This window comes from Sylvia atricapilla, chromosome 1 (genome assembly GCF_009819655.1).
Source record: "Sylvia atricapilla isolate bSylAtr1 chromosome 1, bSylAtr1.pri, whole genome shotgun sequence".
NCBI classification, from domain to species: domain Eukaryota; kingdom Metazoa; phylum Chordata; class Aves; order Passeriformes; family Sylviidae; genus Sylvia; species Sylvia atricapilla.
This window is the reverse complement of record NC_089140.1, coordinates 28,329,460-28,352,308: the sequence shown is the minus strand read 5'-3', so window position 1 is coordinate 28,352,308 and position 22,849 is coordinate 28,329,460. Positions and strand designations below refer to the sequence as shown.

The following is a 22,849-nucleotide window of genomic DNA, read 5'->3' as shown; positions in this document are numbered from 1 at the left end:
ATAAATGTATTTACCTAATGACAGGAAACAGACTAAAATGGAAGAGTCCTCTCAAATACCTGATGAGGTGTTTTTTGAAAAGCAAATCAGTGGGTATTAATGTGGAAAAAGACCCCTGGTAGCTCATTCTTCCTAGGCGTTAGCCAATGTATTCTTGAATTTGAAAGTTTGCAGGATAGCATAAGAGAAAGTGTTGAATTAAAATTTCAAGGGGAATTTTTTTTCAGGTTATATTTATTTGCAGGTTGATTTTCCTCCTTGCATTTCTTTTTCAAACAGTTGATTATTCTATTTTACTTCTGAAGGCAAAATTTAGATATTTGGAGATGCTAATGTGGAGAGAAAAAGTCAATTGGAGATAGGGCTGGTTTGCTTTTTTCCAGGATATTCTCTAGTGTATTGACCAGCATAGCATTTAACGTGACAGAAGTCATGATGCTTCCACTACTGTTTATGATTATATTGGCTAAATTTTGTACTGTGCTCTGAAAATATAAAGTTCTGTGTGAGTGCTAAATATTACTACTCTTTTCCCCTGGGAGATTATTTCACAACAAATAGACTTCACAGTTTAAAAATATTTTCTGATCGTAAGCCTAAATTTTCTCTTTGATCGATTGCATTCCCTTGCTCATAGCTACACCTCTTCCTAAACAATTTCTTGGTATTAATGTACCACCTTTAAGTCGCTGTAGATGGATTGTGTGTATACTCTGTCAGTGTGACATGTTGAGATCTGTATCTTGCTTCAAAAGTATTCCAGCTGCTTAGTCTTTTCCTCAAATTCTTTCCAAGTTTCCTTTGTTTTTCTTTTTTTTTTTTTTTCCCTTTTTTAATCAGGCTGCAAATAATTGCAGTATTTTTGAATGCATTTTTATAAAATGCTCTGTGAAACAGAACTGACTCCATCCTTTTCCTTTTTTCTACACACATCTCAAAACTACATCTCCTTATGGCCTTAAGGACATTCTTATACACAGAAGTACATTGTTCTCAATGAAAATCCAGATAATATAAAGGCAGGAGGGGAGAAGGGACAGGGTTTTGCTCTTGGGTTAGGAGGTTTAAGAACTCTCCCCTCCTCGATTTTGGTTTTGCAGTTCTCCCTGTGGTTTAAAATATTTCATCCTTGTGTCTTGGGAACTTGTCATTTGCTGTGTTGTTTCAGTGAATGACTATGAATTTGTTCAATAGTTAAGCTGCACTGGACTTTGTACTTGCTCTTAAAACACAAATCTGCTGTTGGACTGTATGGCAGCAGAAAATAAGAGCGTCTGACAGGGAAACTTGGGAAACTTGGACTTGAAGATTCCTGTGAAAGGCAGAAATTTAACTTTTCACTTGCTGTCAATCTAGCTGATTTCCTCTATTCACTATTTCTGTTTGAAATAAATCTGTAGTTAGAAATTATTTAATTTCACCATGTTATCTTGTGAACAAAGGAAAAACCTGAATACCAGGTTAATGTGAGTATAGAGGCAGGAGGGCCATATATGTATTTTTGTTATCAAGGCAGACAATACGACCTGAAAAATTGTCCTGCAGTCCCTGTTTTTCAAAGAAATGGATAAATATCCTCTAAATCTACAGTTACAGTAAGTGGCACTGGCTAATGATTTGATTTGAGGATTGAGAGCACAGTCTGGATTTACTCTTTGTGCATTAAGGCAGGTCAAATGGACACAGGCTGCATTTTAAATCAGTAATGGAAGGCTGAAGCCTGCCTTAAACCAATCACATCAGCCTTGCCCAAGACCAATTGATCCCGAGAGACTGAGCCCTGTGAGCACAGCTTTTATATGAATGGACGCTGTGCAGCCTGAAGTTTCATTCATAAAATGGATGCTGAAGGGAAAAAAAAAAAAAAAAGCCAACCCACACACGCCAAACCCTGGAATGTCCATTTATGCGGAGCTGAAGGGTGTAGTGTTCCTCAGCTGCTGCTTTTGCCAGTTGCCTTAAAGTAATGATTAATGCTGCTTGGCCCTGCCTGCCTGCAACCTGACACCATTTATGGCCTTGGTGTGTTTCTAATGTATAGTGAATGAGAAGGCTACATGCTCAAATCAGAAACATAAACAGGAACTGGTTGGTCTGAATTCCATTCAAATATGTCACTTCAGCCGTGCAGTGTTTGTCCAACTTCGATTTTACAGGCAGGGAATGGGGCGGGGGAGAAAAAGCAACACAGACGTTTTTGCAGTAAGATTACCAACAAAAGGAGCGAGGGAGAGAGAAAATACTGCTGTCTTTTGTTGAATTCAAAGGAGAGCAATGTTTAAGATACTTTTTACAGTTACTGAGGTTTATAAAAGCAAATATATGATTTTAAAGTATGCTCAAAAGATCATCTCCATGTGGAATTTCAATTCAGAGCTGAATGTATGAGCCTTTGTTTTCCCTGTTCTGCTGTACAAAAAGTTACACATCGCCTAGACAGGCTGTTGACATCTGGTCTCACAAAATACATTAGATGTTGTCATAGATCTGAAAACCAAAGTTGTGGAAAGGAAGATGTTTGCTTAAGGTTTTTTCTGTATGCATGTAATATTTCCACTTAGACATGAGCCAGTGGGGCCAAACCTAATTCTCTGACAAGTTTTTGTGAAGTGAGGTGTAAGAAATTAAACTTTAAAAATTTTAATTAGCTATTTCTGGAAGGAAGTGCTGTGTATCTATGAGTGCACATACTGTTGTTTTTTCCCTAGATTGCTAGCACAAAGTCTGGTGACAGAGAAAATGAATAAAACCTTCCATTCTGAATGTTTCTAAATTGCATAATGATTTGAGAAAAGATTGCCTAATTTTAAAACAGATTTTTAGGGAATTTTTATCTGTTTTCACCTATGTAATTCAAATGTAGTGCAACTACATTTTTTCATGCTGAATCTGCTACTGAAAAAAATAATGCTGACTTTTGTATTGCCTGGACTTTACCAATCTGTAGGACTCTGTTCATTACACAGCTTGTGAGGGAGTAAAGCTTTTAAAGGTGGTTGAACTAAAACTTGATCCACCAGCATTTGAGTGGTGAATTACGCTCAAGCAATTCCTGTATAAGGAGTTGGTAATTAGTTCCACTATTTCTACCTGAATATCTCCTTTTGGGGAGATATGAGTTTGAATCTAAATGCATTCTGCAGATTTAAAATCTAAAAGAATAATTTGTTTCTTCTCCCTGCAAAACACAAAGCACATTTTTCTTAGTGTCTCCTGGTGCTACCTGAGTGATTGTTGTGATCTTGTTTGAAGAACTGCCTTTCTTACCTAAGAGAGTCCTGTTTTCTGGTGATTTCATTATTATCTTCACCCTTGAGCAGTTCAGAACTTCTCAATGGCGTTGTAAACAGCTGCTTTCCACCAGGAGGCTGAATGTGTTTCAGTGGTGGATGAAGTGCTCCTTTGTAACAGTTTGTCAGTGCTCTTGGAAATCTATGAACAGAAAAGTTATTTGCCGTGATATTGTGATGTTTTAAGTTTAATGCCAAAAGTATGATGTGTTCTAGTTTGAACATTTTATTTTTAAAAGGCTAGTTTTGTTTCTGCACTTGGTAAAAAACTCTCGCAATACACCAACCACCTGCTCACGTAGCAGGGAGGTAGTTGTACTGCACAAGGGAAGCTCTGAAAGGCACTGACGGGATGGCTGGTGTGTTCACAGGGTCAGGCTGCCCATGGGAGTGACACCAGGTTTGTCCCAGCTACCTGAGGGGCTCGTGCATGCCCTCCTATACCAGTAGCATAAAAGGAGAGAGTCTGCATGTGCTGCATTTCTTGTCTACGGGAAGACAAAATGGCACATTTAAGTCTATCTGTATAGACACAAACTGAATTATTGCAATAGAGGCAAATATTCACATAATTACTTTTCAAAGTGAAGGGACAATTTAGAAGGACTTGGTATAAGTGAAATTGTAGGATTGCCAGTGAAGTCCCTTCAAAGTTTTGGGGAACAGCTCCTTTTGGAACAGTTCCTTATGGAATCTGCTTCTAATATGCCTTACTTGGTAATAAAGTTGTAAGTGGAAAAGTGGTCAGGAAAACAGTAAGAAGGTTCCAGTCTTACTGTCATCACTTCATTTTAACCTGTGGGGAAGTAGGCTTGTTCACTATGCTTGAATGGTTGGTGAATTTGCTTGACTTGTTAACAGACTCCCTGACTAAGGCAGCTGCCTGCCAGTGCACCACAGTTTTCACCTGAGCTGCCACATGGAGGGTGAGGCCAGGTAGGCAGTTCCTTCTTCTCCCACCTTGTTTCAGATGGCCTGTGCCTTCTAAGGCTCCATCTGCACAGTGCATTGCAATGCCTCTGCATCACAGTGTGCTTTGTCACGAGCACATGGGTGTGCCCTGGGCCTCCAGATCTTCAGGTGGTGTTGATAAAGTGAACTGGAAAAGTAATTCAGAGTTAGAGTGTAACAACAATCTGCCCGTTAGTTGGGAGGTTGTGTAAGGTCAGAAACAGGAGCAGCTGAAGAATATATCCTGGTTCAGGTTTCCAGTTCCTGCTTTGCTTCATTTGGAAGAAGGCAGTCAGTCACTTCATCCCGTAGAATACAGTTTTGTCATTTCATCCCTTTGCCTGCAGAAGTCTATCTTCCCGTGTCTATTCTGGCTAGGGACACAGGCTGAAATTCTGTTTTTTTTCTATGCAGGGTGGGATTGTGGGAATGAAATCTCATCCTTATCTCTGAAAAACAATCAGAAAAGAGGATGTTAGGATTCTTTAAGTGCTCTAAGTTATACAGGGCTGAGACAACCTAACACCTTAAATTCTGACATGATAATTAATATGAATTGCCTTACCAGGGACCACTCAAGTGTCATATTCAATGTCCTGAGAAAGTCTGTTTGGGCTTTTTCTGCTTGGATGTATTTTGATGAAGGCATAGCAGAGCTTATTTCCATTATTTTTCTCTGTGACGGTCCTGGATGAGAAGGCATTTTTGCAGTGTCTAAATTATGTGTGCTTTTTTAAAACATCACCTATTGGGAAGAGAGTGGTTTTATGGTCTATGATATAAGACCATAATCATTGTTTTAAGATGACTGCTATGTTTCTGTTAATAAGAGAGCAATCAAGAATGATCCCTAAGTATTCCAAATGCATGATAAAGATAAGCAATTTTTTACATTTCCATATTTTTAGCTAGTTTGTTTAGTTTTTTGTTTGGTTATTTTTTTTTTAGAGGGGTTCTGCTGTTCTCGAGCTGATGTAATCTTACTATGTGAATTACTTCATTAACAGTCTGAAATAAGCTTGTTGTGTGCCTAAATCTGGGCACATTTTTTTCAAAGACTAAAATTTGCAAAAAGATCATAAATCAGTCATCTCAAAACTTAGATCCTGCTCTGGAAGTATTTCATGCCTGCTTCTGTCTTATTTGTTGTCTTGAAACAATGGTTTAAGGAGAAGAAAACATATAATTGCTCTATAATTTCTACACTAAAATGTTTCTTTTGAAGTAGCTACCGCTTAGCATGTAAAAAACTTCTGGGTCTTAGTCAAGCATTTAGTACAATTTAAAACTGCAATACTAAATTTCATTGGTTGGACTTTTTATAGATAAGGTAGAAATGAAAGCAGCAGGCAATTTAATTAACAGTAATTTTTCTGGGCAAGTCATTACTTTGATGAACTTCAGAGCAATGTTTATGGCTCCTAATTAACCATGTTGTCATTTGATTGAATAATCACTTTGGAAATGTTTCTACAATTTGATTAGAGTCTGACCCACTCTGATAGTCATAAATTAACTGATAGCACTTTAGGATAACAAGACTCTAGTTACTTTACGAGAAATAAACTCTTCCTGCTGTATTTTTTGGTTCTCTGTGGACTGTTTAACACAAGCTAACCAGAAGATAAGTAATGTTGGTACAAACAATGCTTGCCTTAAAGAGACTCCAGATGTTAATTATAATGACTTAGGAGCATGGGAGATGAAACCCTGACTTGGCTAAGAAGACAACTTTGTGGAGCTTGCATAATTCTTTATTCAGTATACTCTGCTCTATCACTTTGCAAGAGTGGAGTTCATGAGTCAAAAAGGGCTTTGCTGCCAATGCTAGAGAAGTTTTACCTAAAATAGAAAATAGCATCTGTTTCAGTTCTACAGCTTCCTCCTTTTTTACGTAGATTTTTCCATTCTCTTTAGAATTCAATCTACTTGGTAACATGAATGATTCCTTGCAGGTGAAGCACTGCTTGTAGCCTTGACTTCTAGTCTGCAGAGCTATACTTGACTCGAGTGATCACTGAGTCATTGATTCCTGTGGTTGCTCAGAATAGCTGCTGAGACATTAGAGATTCTCTAGGCCTGAGGAGGCAGGCACTGAGCATTTTATTGAGGGAGGAGGTATGAAGAGTTGGCACAGATGTGCAAGAGGGACCATGGACTGTTAGAGGAAACTTATTATTGCCCTGTGTTTCACTTGATTGTGAAGTCAGTGTAAACCTCATTTCTTATCCTGCCAAATCTTGATACTCATCACTAGTCAGTGAACAGTGAAATTTGGAATCACAGTCTGAAAGAGTCTGTAGGCAGTGTTGGAAAATAATGTCTGCTCTTCGACCTCTGTTTGCAATCTCTTAAAGAGTTACAAGTTACTGGTAACAGATTGCATAGCTTAGGGTAGGAGTTCATCGCAAGATCAAATAGACTTTGTTAAGCAAGACTTTTGATATCCAAGAAGTAGGTTAAACATGGTCTAGAAGGGCAAACATTTGCGGTGTGTTTCTGTTTGCAAGTCCCAGTGTACAGGATGTGACTACTTGGAGACAGTGCAAGACAAAGGGAAGAGAAAGAAAGACATTTAAAGAATACATTTTTTATTAGTTCTATTTGGCTTTTCTCATTCTTCCTGCAGATTTGAATAGAGGTGGAGAACAGCAAATAAATACCAATATTACTTAGAATATGCACAGTGGATTTTTTGGAAAGGTGTCCTTTTTGTTTTAAAAGTGGAGAGTGATATAGATACACTTAAATTTCTGGATAAAATGCTTAGCAATTGCAGAAAATTTCATTAATCCTTCAAGCCCTTAACCAGAGTCTAAAAAAGCATTATCCTACTCTAAATTCACTTTGGCATTCCTTGTGTAAGTGTAGAGTTTATAAGTCTGCAATGTGACTGGCAGTCTTTTCAGCGCAATTGATGGAAAACTTTAGGTTGAATTAGTTACAAAGATAGATACACAAGCACAGGGTTTAAAATATTCATGGTCACTGGTGCGGATTTTTTGTGAGTAGTCCACAGTGTAATTGCCATGGGAGTCAGCTTTTAGCAAAGTTGATTACAAAAGGTTTGGAGTTCAAGTGCCTATTGTAGGCAGGGTCTGTGAGCCTCACATCGTGACTTTGTCCTTGGCCATGCATGGTATGTGCTGCTCTGCAGTGCTGACTCTCTGTTGACAGTTTCCCTCTCACTGCAACTTGCATCCTTCTCTGTTGCTCTTCTGCTTGCAGCCTGTCCCATCGATAACCTGCACACTTTTAATTCCAGACAGTCTTTTGACTTGCATTGTCATCTTCTCCTTTCAGAAGTGCCTAGCTGCCATTCCATTTACATGAGGCAAGAAGGCTTCCTGGCTCACCCAAACAGAACAGAAGTTAAGTTTTCTATTATGTATCATTTTTGTATCAGAGAAATGTAAAAATTCAAAAAACCTGGGGGTATTTGGGGTTCACTGGTTTAGTTCTGCGGCTGGAAAGACTTGCATCATCCTTCTTTCCATTTTCAGTGTTGAGCTTCTGATACAATGAATTTTTTGTAGTTTCTTTTATTGCCATGGGTAGATCAGGATAGAAGCAATTATATTATGAACTCAACTCATTCTGCTTTTCAAGGCCTCTAGCACTTGAAAGGAAGAGACTCTTAAAAATTTGTGTGTTTCACCTGTTCTGCTCAAGTGATATTTTTCAGGCTGTTAGCGTGATAGGCTCAGTTAACTGTGTTAAGTAATCAATTTTATACTTTAAATTCAGTGAAGGTTTTGGGCTTTTCCTTTTGTTATTATTTTTACAATGTTCTGATGCACTTTGTGCCCAAATCGAGATGTACCAAAATTCCCAATGATTTCAGTAGGACAGAGTTTACATAATTATCAAATTAATAATTCTGATTGAAAGCACTTTATGTGTATTAAAAATAAGAAGTCTAACAGAACTAAGATGACTGAAAGAGAGGTTATAGCCTCCACTGTCCTGTTGTAGTTTATCTGTCTTAATAATGTATTATTTTCTTCTTGTTTGTTTGGGGTTTATTTGTTTTTCTTCCAGTGGGCAATTTCAGAAACATGAGGAATCTGGTTTTGAGATTGACGAGAATCCAGATAGATGTATGAATCAAAGACTTCATTTGCTAGTGTAAAGACAGAATTAGAAAGATAGCACGTGGCCAAAATCATGTATGCTTCTGGGTTGAAATAAAGACAAAAAAATAGTGTTTAACAAGGAGGTAAAACAGGAGATGGAAATTTCTAAGTCTTGTTATATGAAATAATACAAAGTGTAGAAGCTTGATAAGGGAGGTAAGAGACATCAGGAAAAAAATAAACAAACTGCAGGGATAAGGGCAAAAGGTTTTGATTTTTAATCACAGCGCAGATAGGGGAAAACCCATCTTAGCTGTGTTATGCTCTTGTAAGGAGTTGGAGGTGGCAAAATATTCATGAATGACGTAAAAAAAAAGCAGTGATGTTTGCTAAATATTTGTTTTCTGTATTTGGAAATCTTTCAACATAATTTTACAGAATAAAGGTCATGTCAAATCTGATCCTGTTCTTTGCTGAAAATAAAAGTTTGATTGATAAAGATGTTTGTATCGTATAGTTAGACATTTTATGGCATTCAATTTGCCTCTGCATTACATTCTGATTAAGAAGTTAGCACAAAGCAATATCAATAAAGTACACATTAAATACATTAAGACCTGGCCAACTGACAAATCTAAAAGAGGCTGTCACCGGGCAATCATCTCTGAATGGATTATAGTTCTGTAGGAATTGGTATCAGGAGTGTTGGTATTCAATATTTTCGGTAAAGGTATGGAACAAAGTTAATAGATAACTTTATGGCACAAAGAGAGAGCAGTAAATAACGGGCAGGACAAGGCAGTCACACAAAGCAGTTTGAATTGTTTGGTTATCTGAGCACATTAAACAAAATATTTTTTAGTACATGAATGTAGATCAGGCCTGTGGAACTGGGAAACAGTATATTGGAAAAAAGGATTTTGAGATGGGCCTCCTCCTCAGCTTCACAGTGGGAAACCAGCCCAACTGAGCACTGTAACCTTAAGGAAAAAAGCCTTCTGTAATACTTAGGCAGTCAAAAGGAGGGTCAGAGGGCAGCAGGAGAGGAGGAGATGTTTTGTCTCACACAATAGCACTAGTGGGACTGATACTGATATGCAATACAGTTCTGGTTAAGCAAAACATGAGCATAATAGGAAGCAGTAGGAATGTAGCTACTAATAGGAGCGGTAGGACTGCTGGGTTATAGTGTCTTTTAATGACAAAATAAAATTTTACAAAATTATCTAAATTGGAAGGAACATCAAGCAGTGTGTGAGGGTGACTTACGTGGTTGTGAGAAGGAAATACTGAGTGGTACTTCTTTAGTCTTGCAGGGAGACGACCTGCAGGAACTCATGGTTAAATGTCACAGCCATGCTAGTTCAAACAGGAAATGAGCAAACATTTTGTAATAAATCATAGAGAAAAATGGATGCTTTTTCATTTTAGCTGGTGGAGATTAACAGTCTTTCGGGAATGCATATGTTAATTAAACACCCTTGTACTTAGGCCAAAATGTTGGGATTGGGCGGTGTGCAAGGATGTGGGATATTAATCTGATTCCTGTATAACTTAGTGTTCCCTCTGGCATTAAGCCTGTGATATCTTTTTTTCTCCATGCATCTTTTATATAAACACCTCTCTCTTTTAACCTTACAGGCTGTATGTATGAAAAGGGACCTAGGCAGTTTTATGATGACACTTGCGTTGTTCCAGAGAAGTTTGAGGTATGTATGACCCATCTCTCTTTTTCTGTGTAGGGAGATGAAAAGAAAGAGATGAGGGACTTTTCTCTGTTGCTGATCAAAAAAGCCCAGTAACATTCCAATTTAGGATTCCTTAACACACCATTTGTCGTGCGCCCAACCAAAGCTGACCTTTGTCTCTTGAAACCAAAGTCTCCTCTTCAATAGGATGTCATTCGACTTTTGCCAGTGAAAGATGCTGGCTCTAGACTTGTGCCAGAGGAGCTCAGTTCCTGTACTGTTGAGAAGTAATAAGAGGATTTCCATTGCACACATTGATGATCACATACTGCTTGTTGTTTGAGATTTAATGAAAGCTGTAATAATTATAATAACATATATAACTTATACCTAACAAAAGAGTGGAGAAAGCAGCAGCTTTGGTTTTACTGAGGATTAAGCCTCTTGTATTGCTGTCTATGAAGTGATAAATAGTGGGAAGTGAGTATATAGGACATTTTGTGTTTGTGCCAATGTATTTGCACTAGCTTGTATGTACTAGTGGTTTATTTTTCAGTGGATTGATAACAAATCAATACTCTGTTCACAACATTACCAATTACAGCAGATTTTTTTAAGAGGAATCCTGAGGTCAATTAAAAGGAATGGTCCAAATTATCCTCAGTTACTCTGACGTAAAATCAGTTTCCTGGTGTAACTCAGTTGATTTCAGATTTATTTCATTATAAGCGAAGTAGATGGGCACCATATTTCTTGCCAGTGACTCTGTTAGTCTGCAACTTTGGGAAGTAATTTAGAGACCAATTACTTAAATTTGCTAGAATGGCATTATGCATGCTAGTGTAGTGTTGTTAGTGTAGCTTTTGTGTTAGTGTGAGGGTGTCCAGCTTATTCATTTCAGCAGGAAAGATTAGATATTTCCTGATAAACTCGTGAACAAATCTTTGACTGCAGCTAAAAGTAGGGCTGGAGAATTGGTGCTCTTCTCCTACTTTATTTTGTTTGTTTTGTCCTGAGACTCGCTTATGGGTAACAAAACTATTTCATGTTTAGCAGCATTTTTTGTATTTGATGAAGATCTGGAGACTCTGAAATGAAAGTAACCCAGAGAATTGCACATTCTTCAGAGTATCATATGTGTTTTTATGTTGGTAAGAAATAGATAAAGAATTTTAGACAATATTAGACCTAACTGAACATTGCTCAATCCAGTATTGCATTGTCGCTGCATTGAGACAGTCACAGAAAAGAGTGATTTATTGAAAGTCTGCTTTTTACCCTGGCTTTGTAGTGTGAGCTTGTTTGGGGTTTTAAAAAAAATCTTTTTTAAAGCATATCATGTCAGGTATTTCTTTGTTCCCCACAAATGATTGTGGATCTGAGCTGAGTACGAGTGTCAGTATTTATATGTGCATTTATGGGAACGGAATCAGACCCTCTAGTGCAAGAAGTTAAAACTTGTTAACAGTAGCATTTGTCTATGTCTTCCTTGAAGAACCTTTTGATTAATTTGGGTTTGATACAGGAAAGGGAATGAAAATGATGAAGAAATACAAATGCAGTTAAAGAAATAAATGTTGGAGAGTATTTTTGTGCAGTCTGCTGCTAGCTTCTATGACTGCCCAATGAGAGAGCACCTCGTACTCCAGAAGATTGATCTTGTGATGCAAATAGGTGTGTTTATACTTGCAGCATGATGTTTTGAGGGATAAATAGCAGATGTGTTGTCATATTCTGGCCAGTAAAGCAAAAGCTGGATAAGCCCAGGACTAGTCTTGATGTTTCAGAAGTAGATTCTCAGCTGGTTCATCTGAAATCAAAGATCAGCACAAGGAAAGAATTTGATCCTATGTAATACTGCACTTGCTATTTGCACTTTGCTCAGCTATCATTACAAGAAAAAAACCTCTCCTTGAAAAAGAAAGACTTTCAGAACTGGAATTTGAACCTCACATAAACCAAAAAGCCTTGTGTTGATTTATTTGCTTTCCACAGCTATTGAGTCAATTTTCTTTCCTGATTATAATAGGAAGTGCTCCATTTTTAATATTATTATTCTGCCTTTCACTACACAGAGCCATTCTGTAATGGCTGTCAGAGCATCCTAATGTTGTGGTTAAATGCAAATTCCTGACTTTCCTTATTAAACAGGTCACACTGTTTATTGGAGGCTTTTGCTGTTCTAATAGTTGAAATGAGTAATTTTACCAGTATTTGTAGGATTCAGTGCTTGTGTGGGGAAAAAAATACTGTCTGCTTCAGCATTACACCTTTCAGCTGTTGTTGTTTGCACAAGTTGTTCAGTATAAATATGATTTAAAAACAAGAAAGACAGTATGGATGTAGCAGGATGTTTTTCTCATTGGCAATTTGTAGAACAGTAGTAGAATGTTACTGACGTTTTTAAAAAGGCTTTTCTAGACCTTAAAATTTTAGAAAAATGAACTTAACTGCTTTCAGAGGGAATGCTAATTAATATGTAGATATGAGTAAAAGTAATTTTTGCTCGTATGCAAGTCCAGTATGCCACAGAGGAACTCGCATATCTGCAGGATTTACATGCCTATACATAAAGCACATGCTGTTTAAGTCCAAGTCAAATACTTTATCAAATTTTCCTTAGAATCATTTGCATGCAAGAAAAGTTCCACTCAATAGGGTTTGCAGCTTTATGAAGCCTACATTACTCCACCAAAACTGGGGCCTGTGCAAAGTATAGCACACAAACACAGTTCTTCACATATCAGAGTTGCTTCAAAAATAGTTTATGTTCTTTCAGAGAGAGGATATTACAAAATGGTTTGCAAGAGATTTGCATTTATCAAAACTACATGGGGAGAGGCTTAGTGAGCGTTCCATAAATCATGAATGAATTTAAGTGCTTTTTAGCATATTAATATGTTATTGTAAGTCCCCAGCAAACAGGGGAATGTTGCGCTTGAGGGTGGCTGATTCTTCCCTCTGTTTTGTTACCCCTGATGATTGCTTTGCCAGCTTATCTGACGAAGTGAGCGATGGTGCTGCAGGCAGGGCATTGCTCCTGTAACGCTGTTGCTGCTGTGTGTAGGTGATGTCAAGCAGGAGCCAGGCATGTATCGTGAAGGACCCACGTACCAGCGGCGAGGCTCGCTCCAGCTCTGGCAGTTCTTGGTAGCTCTGCTTGATGACCCGTCCAACTCTCACTTCATAGCGTGGACTGGCCGAGGCATGGAGTTCAAGCTGATTGAGCCGGAGGAGGTGAGTTAGACAACATGCCCTCACATCCACTGCCCTGTCCTGCAAATTTAACTGTGCTCTTTGGACTTAGGCCTTGTTTTCCTTCAGTGGTTTGCTTCAGTAGCACTTTAGAAGGGTGAAAAAAAGGACTGTCAACAGAAGTGCTTCAGTTAGGACAGAGGTATGGTTAAGCATAGATTCGACTCCTATCCCCACCAAATAATAAATATGTTGCAAGTACTAGAATTAGTAATTAGTTTGCATTAATTGTGGGATCCACATTTTCAGAATCACTTTATGGATGGAATTATATTCCAAAATCCTTTGAAAACTTATCCCTCACTAGTCTTTCAACACCAAATATTAGATTCATTAGATTGAATCATTAGATTGTTTAGAACAGGCTTAGATCCTAGCTTGCAAATGCTCATGCACATGCATGGCTCTTCTGAACCATGAAGGACTCATGGGGTAGATAAAATACTTATATTCATGAACATTTGCTGAAGCGTGGCTTAGTTCACTTGTGTGATAAACAGGAATAAATTGAATGTTTTATTATGTAAACTGATTTGGACTAGGTAATGTTATGTAACCTAGCCTGCGTTCTAACGTATAATGGAAACTGTTGGAAGATCAGGTGCATGTGAATTTTGTTGTAAAATTGATGGGGAGGATTTAATTAGGGTTGTCAAAAGGTCGTATCATTCTGCTTTACTTTTTTGCCCCTTGAGTAGGGTTTTCTAATAGAGGAGACCACAGCAAATTTTCTGACAGCATCCCCTCTGAGTTACAGATGAGTGGGAGGCTCGGGGGTGTATGGCTGCTCCTGCATTCCACCAGCTATTTCTGCTGTTTGCCATCCATCTACTGGCATTAGCAGTCCTGAAAGCTTTCTCGAATGTTACTTACATTGCCTGCTAACAGCTCTGTGGAGATGCTGGACTAGCTGGGGGTGGTGTTGGGACTGATGTCCCTTTCCTTCCCAATGTGGTCTGGCTGAGAAGCAGGCTGCTGCAAGGACCCTTGCAAGCACCCTGCAGCGTGCTGGCCCTCATTTGTCTGAGCATCCCCTGCTCTAGTGATAATCACCATGGCAGATCCTGACATTGTGTATCTGAGGATTTGAATTCAGAGCAGTCTTAGTCAATATGATACTAAAACTTTGCTGGCAATTCTGCAGCCTTTAGCAGGCTACATGGATTCTTTAGTTGTGTAACCTGTCCCAGAATGGAGAGAAATCTTTGGAAAGTCCTTTGTTTGGTTTTGGTGAATAATGTACGTGATTTTCCCCCCTTACCCCAGTGTCATTCTTTTTACTTTTTTAGTCTTGTCTTGTCTTTAAGGTATGTCCAATTTTTTTCAAGTTTGAAGAGTTTTACTGAGAAATGGTTTCCAGCAGATGGTGCGAAAACTTTATAGATTTTATTAGCTAAGGAAAGGAAAGTAACAAACCCCTAAGGTTTCCTTATTGTGTAATTCCCTGAAGAACTGGATAGTCTAATTTAACTTAAACAGATCATCTGGCTATGTAGAAGTTGCTTTGTGGTTTTGAGCAGCATTGCATCCAAGATCTGGAGAAGGCTTGAAGCTTGCCTCACTTCGTGTGTTCCTAGGAGTACAAAGGAATCTAAGTTGTTGTCATATGAATGTCATGAATCTGGCAGAAACAGTCAATTAAAATAAGAATAGCCTATGGGAAGTTGCACAGTTCTGTTGGTTACCAAGTGTAAATTGAAAGGAAATCATAGAGCTTGTTGGTTCTGCTGTGGCAGGTTAGGATATTGGTGACATGGCCTTTCCATCCATTCCTTACTGAAGGTTTATGCCCTTGTAGAAGGAGTGACAACAAGAATGACTATGTATCAGCTCCTGGAGTGCCATAGTTCATTCAGAAAGTAACTGTGAACTAGAAAGCCTAAGAAATGGGCATGGGTCCATTTATGCAGGCTTGTCATAGGGACAGCAACCTTCAACAGGAAGGTAGGGTAGAAGGGTAGAAGCCTGAATCCCATCCACACCGCAGGACTAGGTAAATGCTATACAGTTCAGGGATGGGAACTGGACCTTATTGGTTGTTTAAGAGTGTCAAAATACCGCACAATGTAACATATTCTTCACCATTATTTGTTCTTTGTCTTGCTGTGTATTTATTTATTTTGCAAGATTGTTATGTTGGGGACTTTCAGGACTCTGATTAACTCAGAAAAAAACAACCTTGGAAGGAATAAAAAAGGAGTGATGTGGTCATGTGTTACAAAAATGAATAGGTGAATCAAAGTTGGACATTTAGGCCAAATCTGCAGCTGGAATAAATTTACATGATTGGAGGTATGTTTCAGTACAGCTAAAATATAGCTGAAGTTAGCAGAGGCCTGATAATTTACATAAGCCTGAAAAACTGTGCCACTGAAAGGAAATAATGCTTTCAAAAGAAATTTTAGAAATTATTGTCCAGGTGGACACCAAAATCATGGATTCTTCTCAGTGCTGCATGTTGTCATGGCTTGCATCAAAAAGCTCCAGACACCTATGGGAAGTTTTGCAGAACAGTCTGCAGAGAAGCTGCTTGGGTACTCTGTCCTTTTTCCAGAGCTGTATGCATATGCACCTCCCAATCATTTTTATAAAATGTGCTTTAAAGACTTCATCAGCTCTGCCTTTTGTTTCCCTCTGGTGATATTATAGTAATTTTTACAGATAGTAATTGGAATGTCACCAATAGCCAGTTAAATTTCAGGCAAGGAATAGAAGTTAAACTCTTTAAACAAGGGGTCGCTTTGTCCAAAACTATCTTTAGCAACAAAACAGGAAGCATAAAGTCAAGTAGAAAACATAAGTCAGAGCAGAAGGCATATTGTTCTCCATGGAATAGTTTCATGACTTGCTTGCAATTCACTTCTGATTGTTATTTTAAGGGAAATCATACGACTGAAATGATGATATTTCTGTTGCATTTTTCATACCATCATATCATTCTTCCAAGTGATTATTCTGCCTCCTCAGATAATTCTTTTTTTTTTCCTGAAGTAATGTTTTGAGACTGGGAGTTGTCTTTTGACTTGTATCTCCTAATAATCGCAACATTGCTGTCATTCCAAGTACAGTCTGTATTAGTTCATGAACTAAGTGTGTATGCATGTGTGCTTAAAATAATGGTTTTTTTCAGACAACAAGGAAAAGACAGGCATTGTACAATTCATAGTATCAAACTGAAGAAAGGTTTTGTGAAAGTTTTCTGGCGGAACTTACTAAATATTTTTGTCTGTCATCTCTTTGTATGACTTTATTTTTTCATTGGTTTTCTTTATTAAAAAGCAAAGAAAAACCCTAACCTTCCACCACATTGTCCAATAAGTCTGTTTCAAATTCAGTGATGATGTACATCCAATTAAAATTCATAGCAGTACATGGGAAGTTCAGGTCATGGCACGCTTTTCCTGTTTGTTGCGCCTGCAGGGTTTTCCCTCCTGCATCCCCAAATAAAGTATCTGTGATAAGATCTGCTTGTTAAATGCATTGAACGAATCATTGTTAATCCATTTTTGTGGCAGGTGGCACGTCGCTGGGGGATTCAGAAAAACAGGCCAGCTATGAACTATGATAAACTCAGCCGATCGCTTCGCTATTATTATGAAAAGGGAATCATGCAAAAGGTGAGTAGCTAATTTGTATTACATTTCAGCAGTCTTTCATGTTAATCCATAGGTCAGTTTACAAGGAGTATTTGTAATTGCATGTCTTAGGTAGTTTTGTCATCTGTTTAGGCAAACACTAAGCTTTCAGACCTACTAGGTCCAGCAATATGCATTAAGATTTTTTTTTTCTATGTAAAAAATGTTTGTGGTTGTAGTTCACACACATTTCATGATTATAAAGAAGTAACATTCAAAAATATCCAGAAGAGCTTCCTGGCAGCTGGGAAAGACAAACGGTAGAGTACAGTATGATTAATGTTTTGCACATCTAAATTAGCTGCCCAGTGCTTGGGTACTTTAGTAAGTGCAAGATAGAGGAGAATAATTATGCCTATTAACATACCAAGTACTTTAATATTTTTACCAATAGTGTTGTAGTAAAACTGTTTTTGAGTAGAATTTAATATTTATAATAGACTGAATTAGGAGAAATATTTAACAATAATTTATATATTATGGGCTAGTCTTGCTGACAGTATTCAATACATCGTACTACTGTGGCTTGCTGATTTTTAAATCTTGCTGTGTAGTACCATGTAGATTGACTGAGAAATCAATAGGAGAGAGCAGTCTGCTGTATCTACAAAACTGCCAGGTGTGATCAAAGATTATAATAAACACCTTGGACAGCAAAAGTTATTCCATCTCTTTTCACGTTGGTCTTGTGACCAGTGATGATGAACATGTTTAAATGTGTCATATGCCAATTCCATTAATGGAAACAGTGCTCTCACCTCAAGTTACTGGGCAGCTTTTCCAGTAGGTTTTGTGAAGTCTTACACATTCTCTTTCTTAGATTATGGGATTGTTGTAGTGCACTCCTTTTTCACTACCAGTAGTCAGCTTGGACAACAATCTGGGCTAGTATTGGCTTGCAGTTCTTCAGTAGCTCAGCACCTCATTCATTTTGTGTGTCACGTAAGTGTGCACCGAGTCTTTGTAAAGTGGATTGGAAACTGGGTCTGGTCAGGGAGAAGCAGAAGCGCTTGGTTTTCGCTGACTGGTGCTTCTGGCAGAGGAGTTCCTTGTTGCAGGTTACAGCTCAGCAGCATAGGCAGCTATGCTGCCAGCACACTTCAAAGGCAGCAGAGGCAAGAAAAGAAGTAGCAGAGGTGGGGATAGAAAATAACAGAAGTCTGATAATGCTGCCCTGACCCATGCATCCATTAACATGGAAAATTTACGAGTACTTTTGACAGCTAGCTTGCTACATCCTGAACTACTACTTTATTATCTACAAGAATGTGCTTAACACACATTTTAAAGCTAGCTCGTATGCTTATTTTTCTGACATAACGATGTTTCAGGTTTGTCCTGGATCACTCTATCTGGCCAGTTCGTGTATGCTGAAAATTAATAGGGGTTGTAGATGCAAAGAAGATTTCTTTACAGCAAAGTTTGTATGCATATTTTCCCTCTTTTATTTTTTAAATCAACAGTGATAGCAGGTTGTGCAAAAGCCTGATTTCTGAATGCAGCCTTTAGTCTATCAAACTTGCTGACATTAATTTGATTTTAAAAATTCTGCTGCACATACAGTCCCTATCAAATTCTATTTGTAGAATAAATAAGCTGAAAGTTTAGGGAGGTGCTTCAAAATTATTTGCACCCATAAGAAGAACAGTTGTTAAGTTACAACACTTTTTTCCATCTTCACTAACTCACTTCATTGCTATGGTAGTTAGAGTTGCAAGAAGCAGACAATATGATTTTATTTTTACGATCATTTTAATAAATTGTGAGCATGCAATCTAATGCATATTTTTAAGCACAGTTTTTTAGATAAGGTACTTGAGAAGACACTATATTGACTTCTGTTTGTTGTTTGTAATAAGACAGCAATTCTGTATTGTTTTTATCATTCTCTAGCTTTTAGGAAATTGAAGCATAGACATTTAAAGCTGTTCTGATTAAGGGAGAACTTTCGGATCTTTGGACAAATGCCCCTCCATAAGCAAATCCAAATGTCCCAGCTTTGCATGAGCAATTGCTAAGTACATATTAGCCTACGTATTTGCTTATGCTGTCCCTGTACAATCAGCATGCCCTGTAACTAAAGTGCTTTTATACGTAAGTATGAATCAATCTGTGTAAAGTGAAATCCAGATCTCTGTCGTGCAATGTGATTCTTTTTTCCACTTTGCACACAGAGTGTGTAATTTCATTTTGCCACTGTAGTGGCAATTTGTTTGCATTTTCCAATAAGAACAGTTCCATTTGTGGTTAAATATAGGAAGTGATTGCAAACAAATGTTTAGAAGTAGAATACTTAGTTCATCTTCCAACAGGATGTCACATGTGGCAAAATCAAGAACATTCTGCAGTCTGCTTTGGCAGGTCCCACTTGTCTTTGCTTAGGTCATTGCCTTACCAGTTCTGCTGTCACATTTTTAATTGTGTCACAAAGGTGGATTCTTTACAAGACTGTTGAACTTGGAGTTGCAAAACACGAGGCCTTATGCTGCACCTTTTTTTCCCTTCTGTTGTCCTAAGGTGGCTGGAGAAAGATACGTCTACAAGTTTGTTTGTGATCCCGAAGCGCTTTCTCCATGGCTTTTCCCGACAACCAACGCCCCTTACTGAAGACTGACATGGGAGCGCCACATCAATGAGGAGGACACTGTGCCTCTGTCCCACTTTGACGAGAGCATGGTCTACATGCAGGACGGAGGCTGCTGCAACACCCACCCCTATAACGAAGGCTATGTCTATTAACAACAGTGACACTGAAGGGATGTTTCCCCCTCCCTTAAGCTTCTCCTCTTTCCCAAGACCCAGAGGAAAGCTGAATCGACTTCGTTTTGTTTTTTAAATAGTACACTAAAAGGGGCTTTTCCTGTTGCATTACTCCTATGGTCTGCCATGGACAGCGCACTTTATTGAAAGGGGAGGGTTGGAACCTAAACGTTATTCTGTGTAAAAGGAGGAAAAGGGTGGGTTTGCTTTTTACTTAAGTTTGGGAAGGGAACATACAGGTTTTAAGTACAGAAAAAAGCTATATCATGTCTGTTTTGTTTCATATCAGCATAAGATATTGTACATTTTCTCTGGGTATCTATAGTACAGTTAATTCTCATTGTGCAAAATAACCACTTTTGGTGATGGTATCACACAGCATGCCTAGGGCATTTGTTTCTTGCCATTCTTAATTGTCTTTCTGCAGTTATAAAAGACAAGCAAAGCATATACCACAGCATTTAATTTAGAAGTTTCCAGTGGCAGAACTTGTACCTTGCCTCTGAGAACAACCAGATAGTTTTCCTAATTTTCTTTTTTTCTTGTGTGCATTTGACCTCAAAAAAACAAAACAAAACAAAACAAAACAAACAAACCTATTTAATGACAGACTGGCCATAAGTACAGTGACCAAGCAGCAAAAATCTCTGACTTAAGACTGCAAGCTGCATGCTGCATCTGGTGCCACATTGCTATACATATATGGCCCATGCTATGGTGTTGATTTTTCAGGATCCGTTTGAGGGTAGTAATTACATGGAATAGGCTTTCTGATGATCATGTCAGCATTAAATACAGGATCATGATCAGGAGGGGGAAAACATTTTGTATCCTTCCATTTCCTTTGGTACATAAATAAGTTATTTAATCAATAGGAATTAACTGTACTAAGTCACATATCTAATTATGCTGTTTAGACACAGCAAGCACTCCTTGAGAAAAATATCCAATACACTAAATAGGTACTTTAGTAATTTTAGACACAGTACCCATTAATATGCATTTAAGCCTTTTACTGCTGTGTTATGTTGATAACATATATAAATACTAGATAATGCTAATGCTTCTGCTGCTGTCTTTTTCTGTAATATTCTCTTTGATGCTGAATTACTATGACCATTATAAGCAATGCTGTAACTACAGGTAGCATTTCAGGACAAATAGATGACTTGAACCATTTATTGCTTAGAAAATAGCTTACGCCATAGCTGTGCTATAAGCAGCTTTTATGCGCATCCACAAATGACTAGTAAGCTTCAGCTTGCTGAGGAAAGCTCTGCAGAACCTTTTGTAGTTTTCGGTGGAACAGAGACGAACTGTCAAAGAATACCATGAAGTTGCTGTATGACGTTGTAGTGCTGGCACTGGTGTTACCAATCAACTTGTTTTGGACACTAAATGTAAATGTGATCAGATATGCTCAGAAGACAGTTTAAATTTTGAGGGGTTTTTTTTTGGTTGTTTTGTTGTTTTTTCAAGTTGTTTTAGTTTTTGAGAGGGGTTTCCGTGAACACGTGCTATTCTGTATGTAAAACAAAAGCAAAAAGTGGCAAAACCCCCAAAAGTTTAAAATATTTATGAGCACCTTTTTTAAAATACAATAACTCATAGTTTGAAGGGGTGGAGAGGGCGGTATGAATTCGATTTCATTTTTTGCCCAGTGAAATTTAAATAGTTGTTATATGAAGTACCTCATTTTCCTAGATTGTCAAGAAGTGGGAGAAAAATTAATACATAACCATGAAAAAACAAGAATAATTTTCATCATAATGGATGGATTTCAAAGACAGTCCTAGGTGGTGGGTTAATCTTCCATCCTTTTTCAGTTAAGACACTACTTAAGTTATGAATATTTTAACACACATTTAATCAAAAGTAAAGAAGTAGTGGTCACTAGAAACCACAGGTGCATAAAAAGCATTTGGGCAGGTATTTAATTTACCCAGATCCATGAGACAATGTATTTTATAATATATGCCTTAATATGCCGCCTAACTCTGTCATCCGTAGGTCTCAATGGCACTTAAATACTTGGTGATCAACTGAGAAAAAGAAGGCTAAAATTGCAGAACTAGCAAAAGGAAAGGGAAAATGTTGAGTAATACTGTTTTAAAAAATTGTGGTTTCCATTGAAATAAGGTTCAAATGAAACATGCTTTGATGAAAAGTCCTTGGATTGGTTTTGGTTCTTTAATGTCAGCACAGAGCGCCTCTTGCCTGTGGCAGGATGTGGGTATTTGGGAAAGGGGTTGGACAGAGAAAAAAATGAAAAAAAAAGATTTAAAAATTGCATTGAATGTGTAATATTTAAGAAGAAAAAATATATATATATATCTGTATACGGTAGTGACTCACTGAACAAAGCAAGCAGTCAGACCAACATTACATGATCTCTCAGCAGAAGACAAAAAATCTTTCACTGAACTGATTAACCCTTTTTAAAATGTACCTAAGAGGTTTATTTAAAGTCTATTTTTATTCCAATTTTTTGTTTGTTTGGGTTGGGGTTTTTTGTTTTGTTTTGTTTTGTTTGGGGGTTTTCAGGTAGAATAATAAATCTGGCAGCTGATTTCTGCAAGATTGTTGTGTATTGGATTCCTAACCATTTGGATTGGAGAGGCCCATGCAGAAAGATTATTCTATTGGCAGAGGAGAGGATGGTCTGTCCCCAGTGCCTAGAATGGCTTTCTTGAAGTGTAACAGAAAAAGAAAAGGAAAGGGAAAAAAAAAAAAAAAATAACAACAACAACAAAAAAAAAAAAAAACGGTGAGGAGTATGTACAGTTCATGTGTGTATATATATATGAGTTATAGCCAGGAGTTAGATTACCAAATCATTGCATTTGACTAACAAAAGGGAGGAGGATGATCTGTGTATATTTTGGGATTGATTCCTACTAAGAGCACTTACACATTTTCAGAGGGCCATTTTAATACCCTACTGGATTTGAATATGAGATGTGTGGGGCTGGGTTTTCATTTGGTTGGTTTGGGGGTATTTTAGTTTTGTTTTCAAGCTGTGCCACAAGTGAATATGCAGTTTTCACCTGTTTTTAGTAGGAGCTGTATGTAATAGAATGAGCTGGTCTCTGTTGCTCATGTGTCTCTGTGCTGAACAGAGCAGTGGGGCAGACAGGGTAGAGCTGCTGTGAGGCAAAGTCAGGAGGCATCGCTGGAAAACCCAGCAGTATGGA

At 37.9% G+C, this 22,849-nt stretch overlaps 1 protein-coding gene across 1 annotated transcript in view; it reads left to right on the top strand.

Annotated features, from left to right (window-relative positions):
- ETV1 (ETS variant transcription factor 1) overlaps nt 1-22,349 on the top strand; it is a 66,606-nt gene extending 44,257 nt beyond the window's left edge. Inside the window, 8 exon segments of the mRNA XM_066318175.1 lie at nt 7,545-7,613; nt 9,959-10,026; nt 10,884; nt 13,073-13,242; nt 16,776-16,877; nt 19,413-19,458; nt 19,461-19,513; nt 19,515-22,349. Coding sequence (XP_066174272.1) covers nt 7,545-7,613; nt 9,959-10,026; nt 10,884; nt 13,073-13,242; nt 16,776-16,877; nt 19,413-19,458; nt 19,461-19,513; nt 19,515-19,634 — 629 coding nt within the window. The 3' untranslated portion in view covers nt 19,635-22,349.
- Nucleotides 22,350-22,849: the final 500 nt, after the last annotated feature.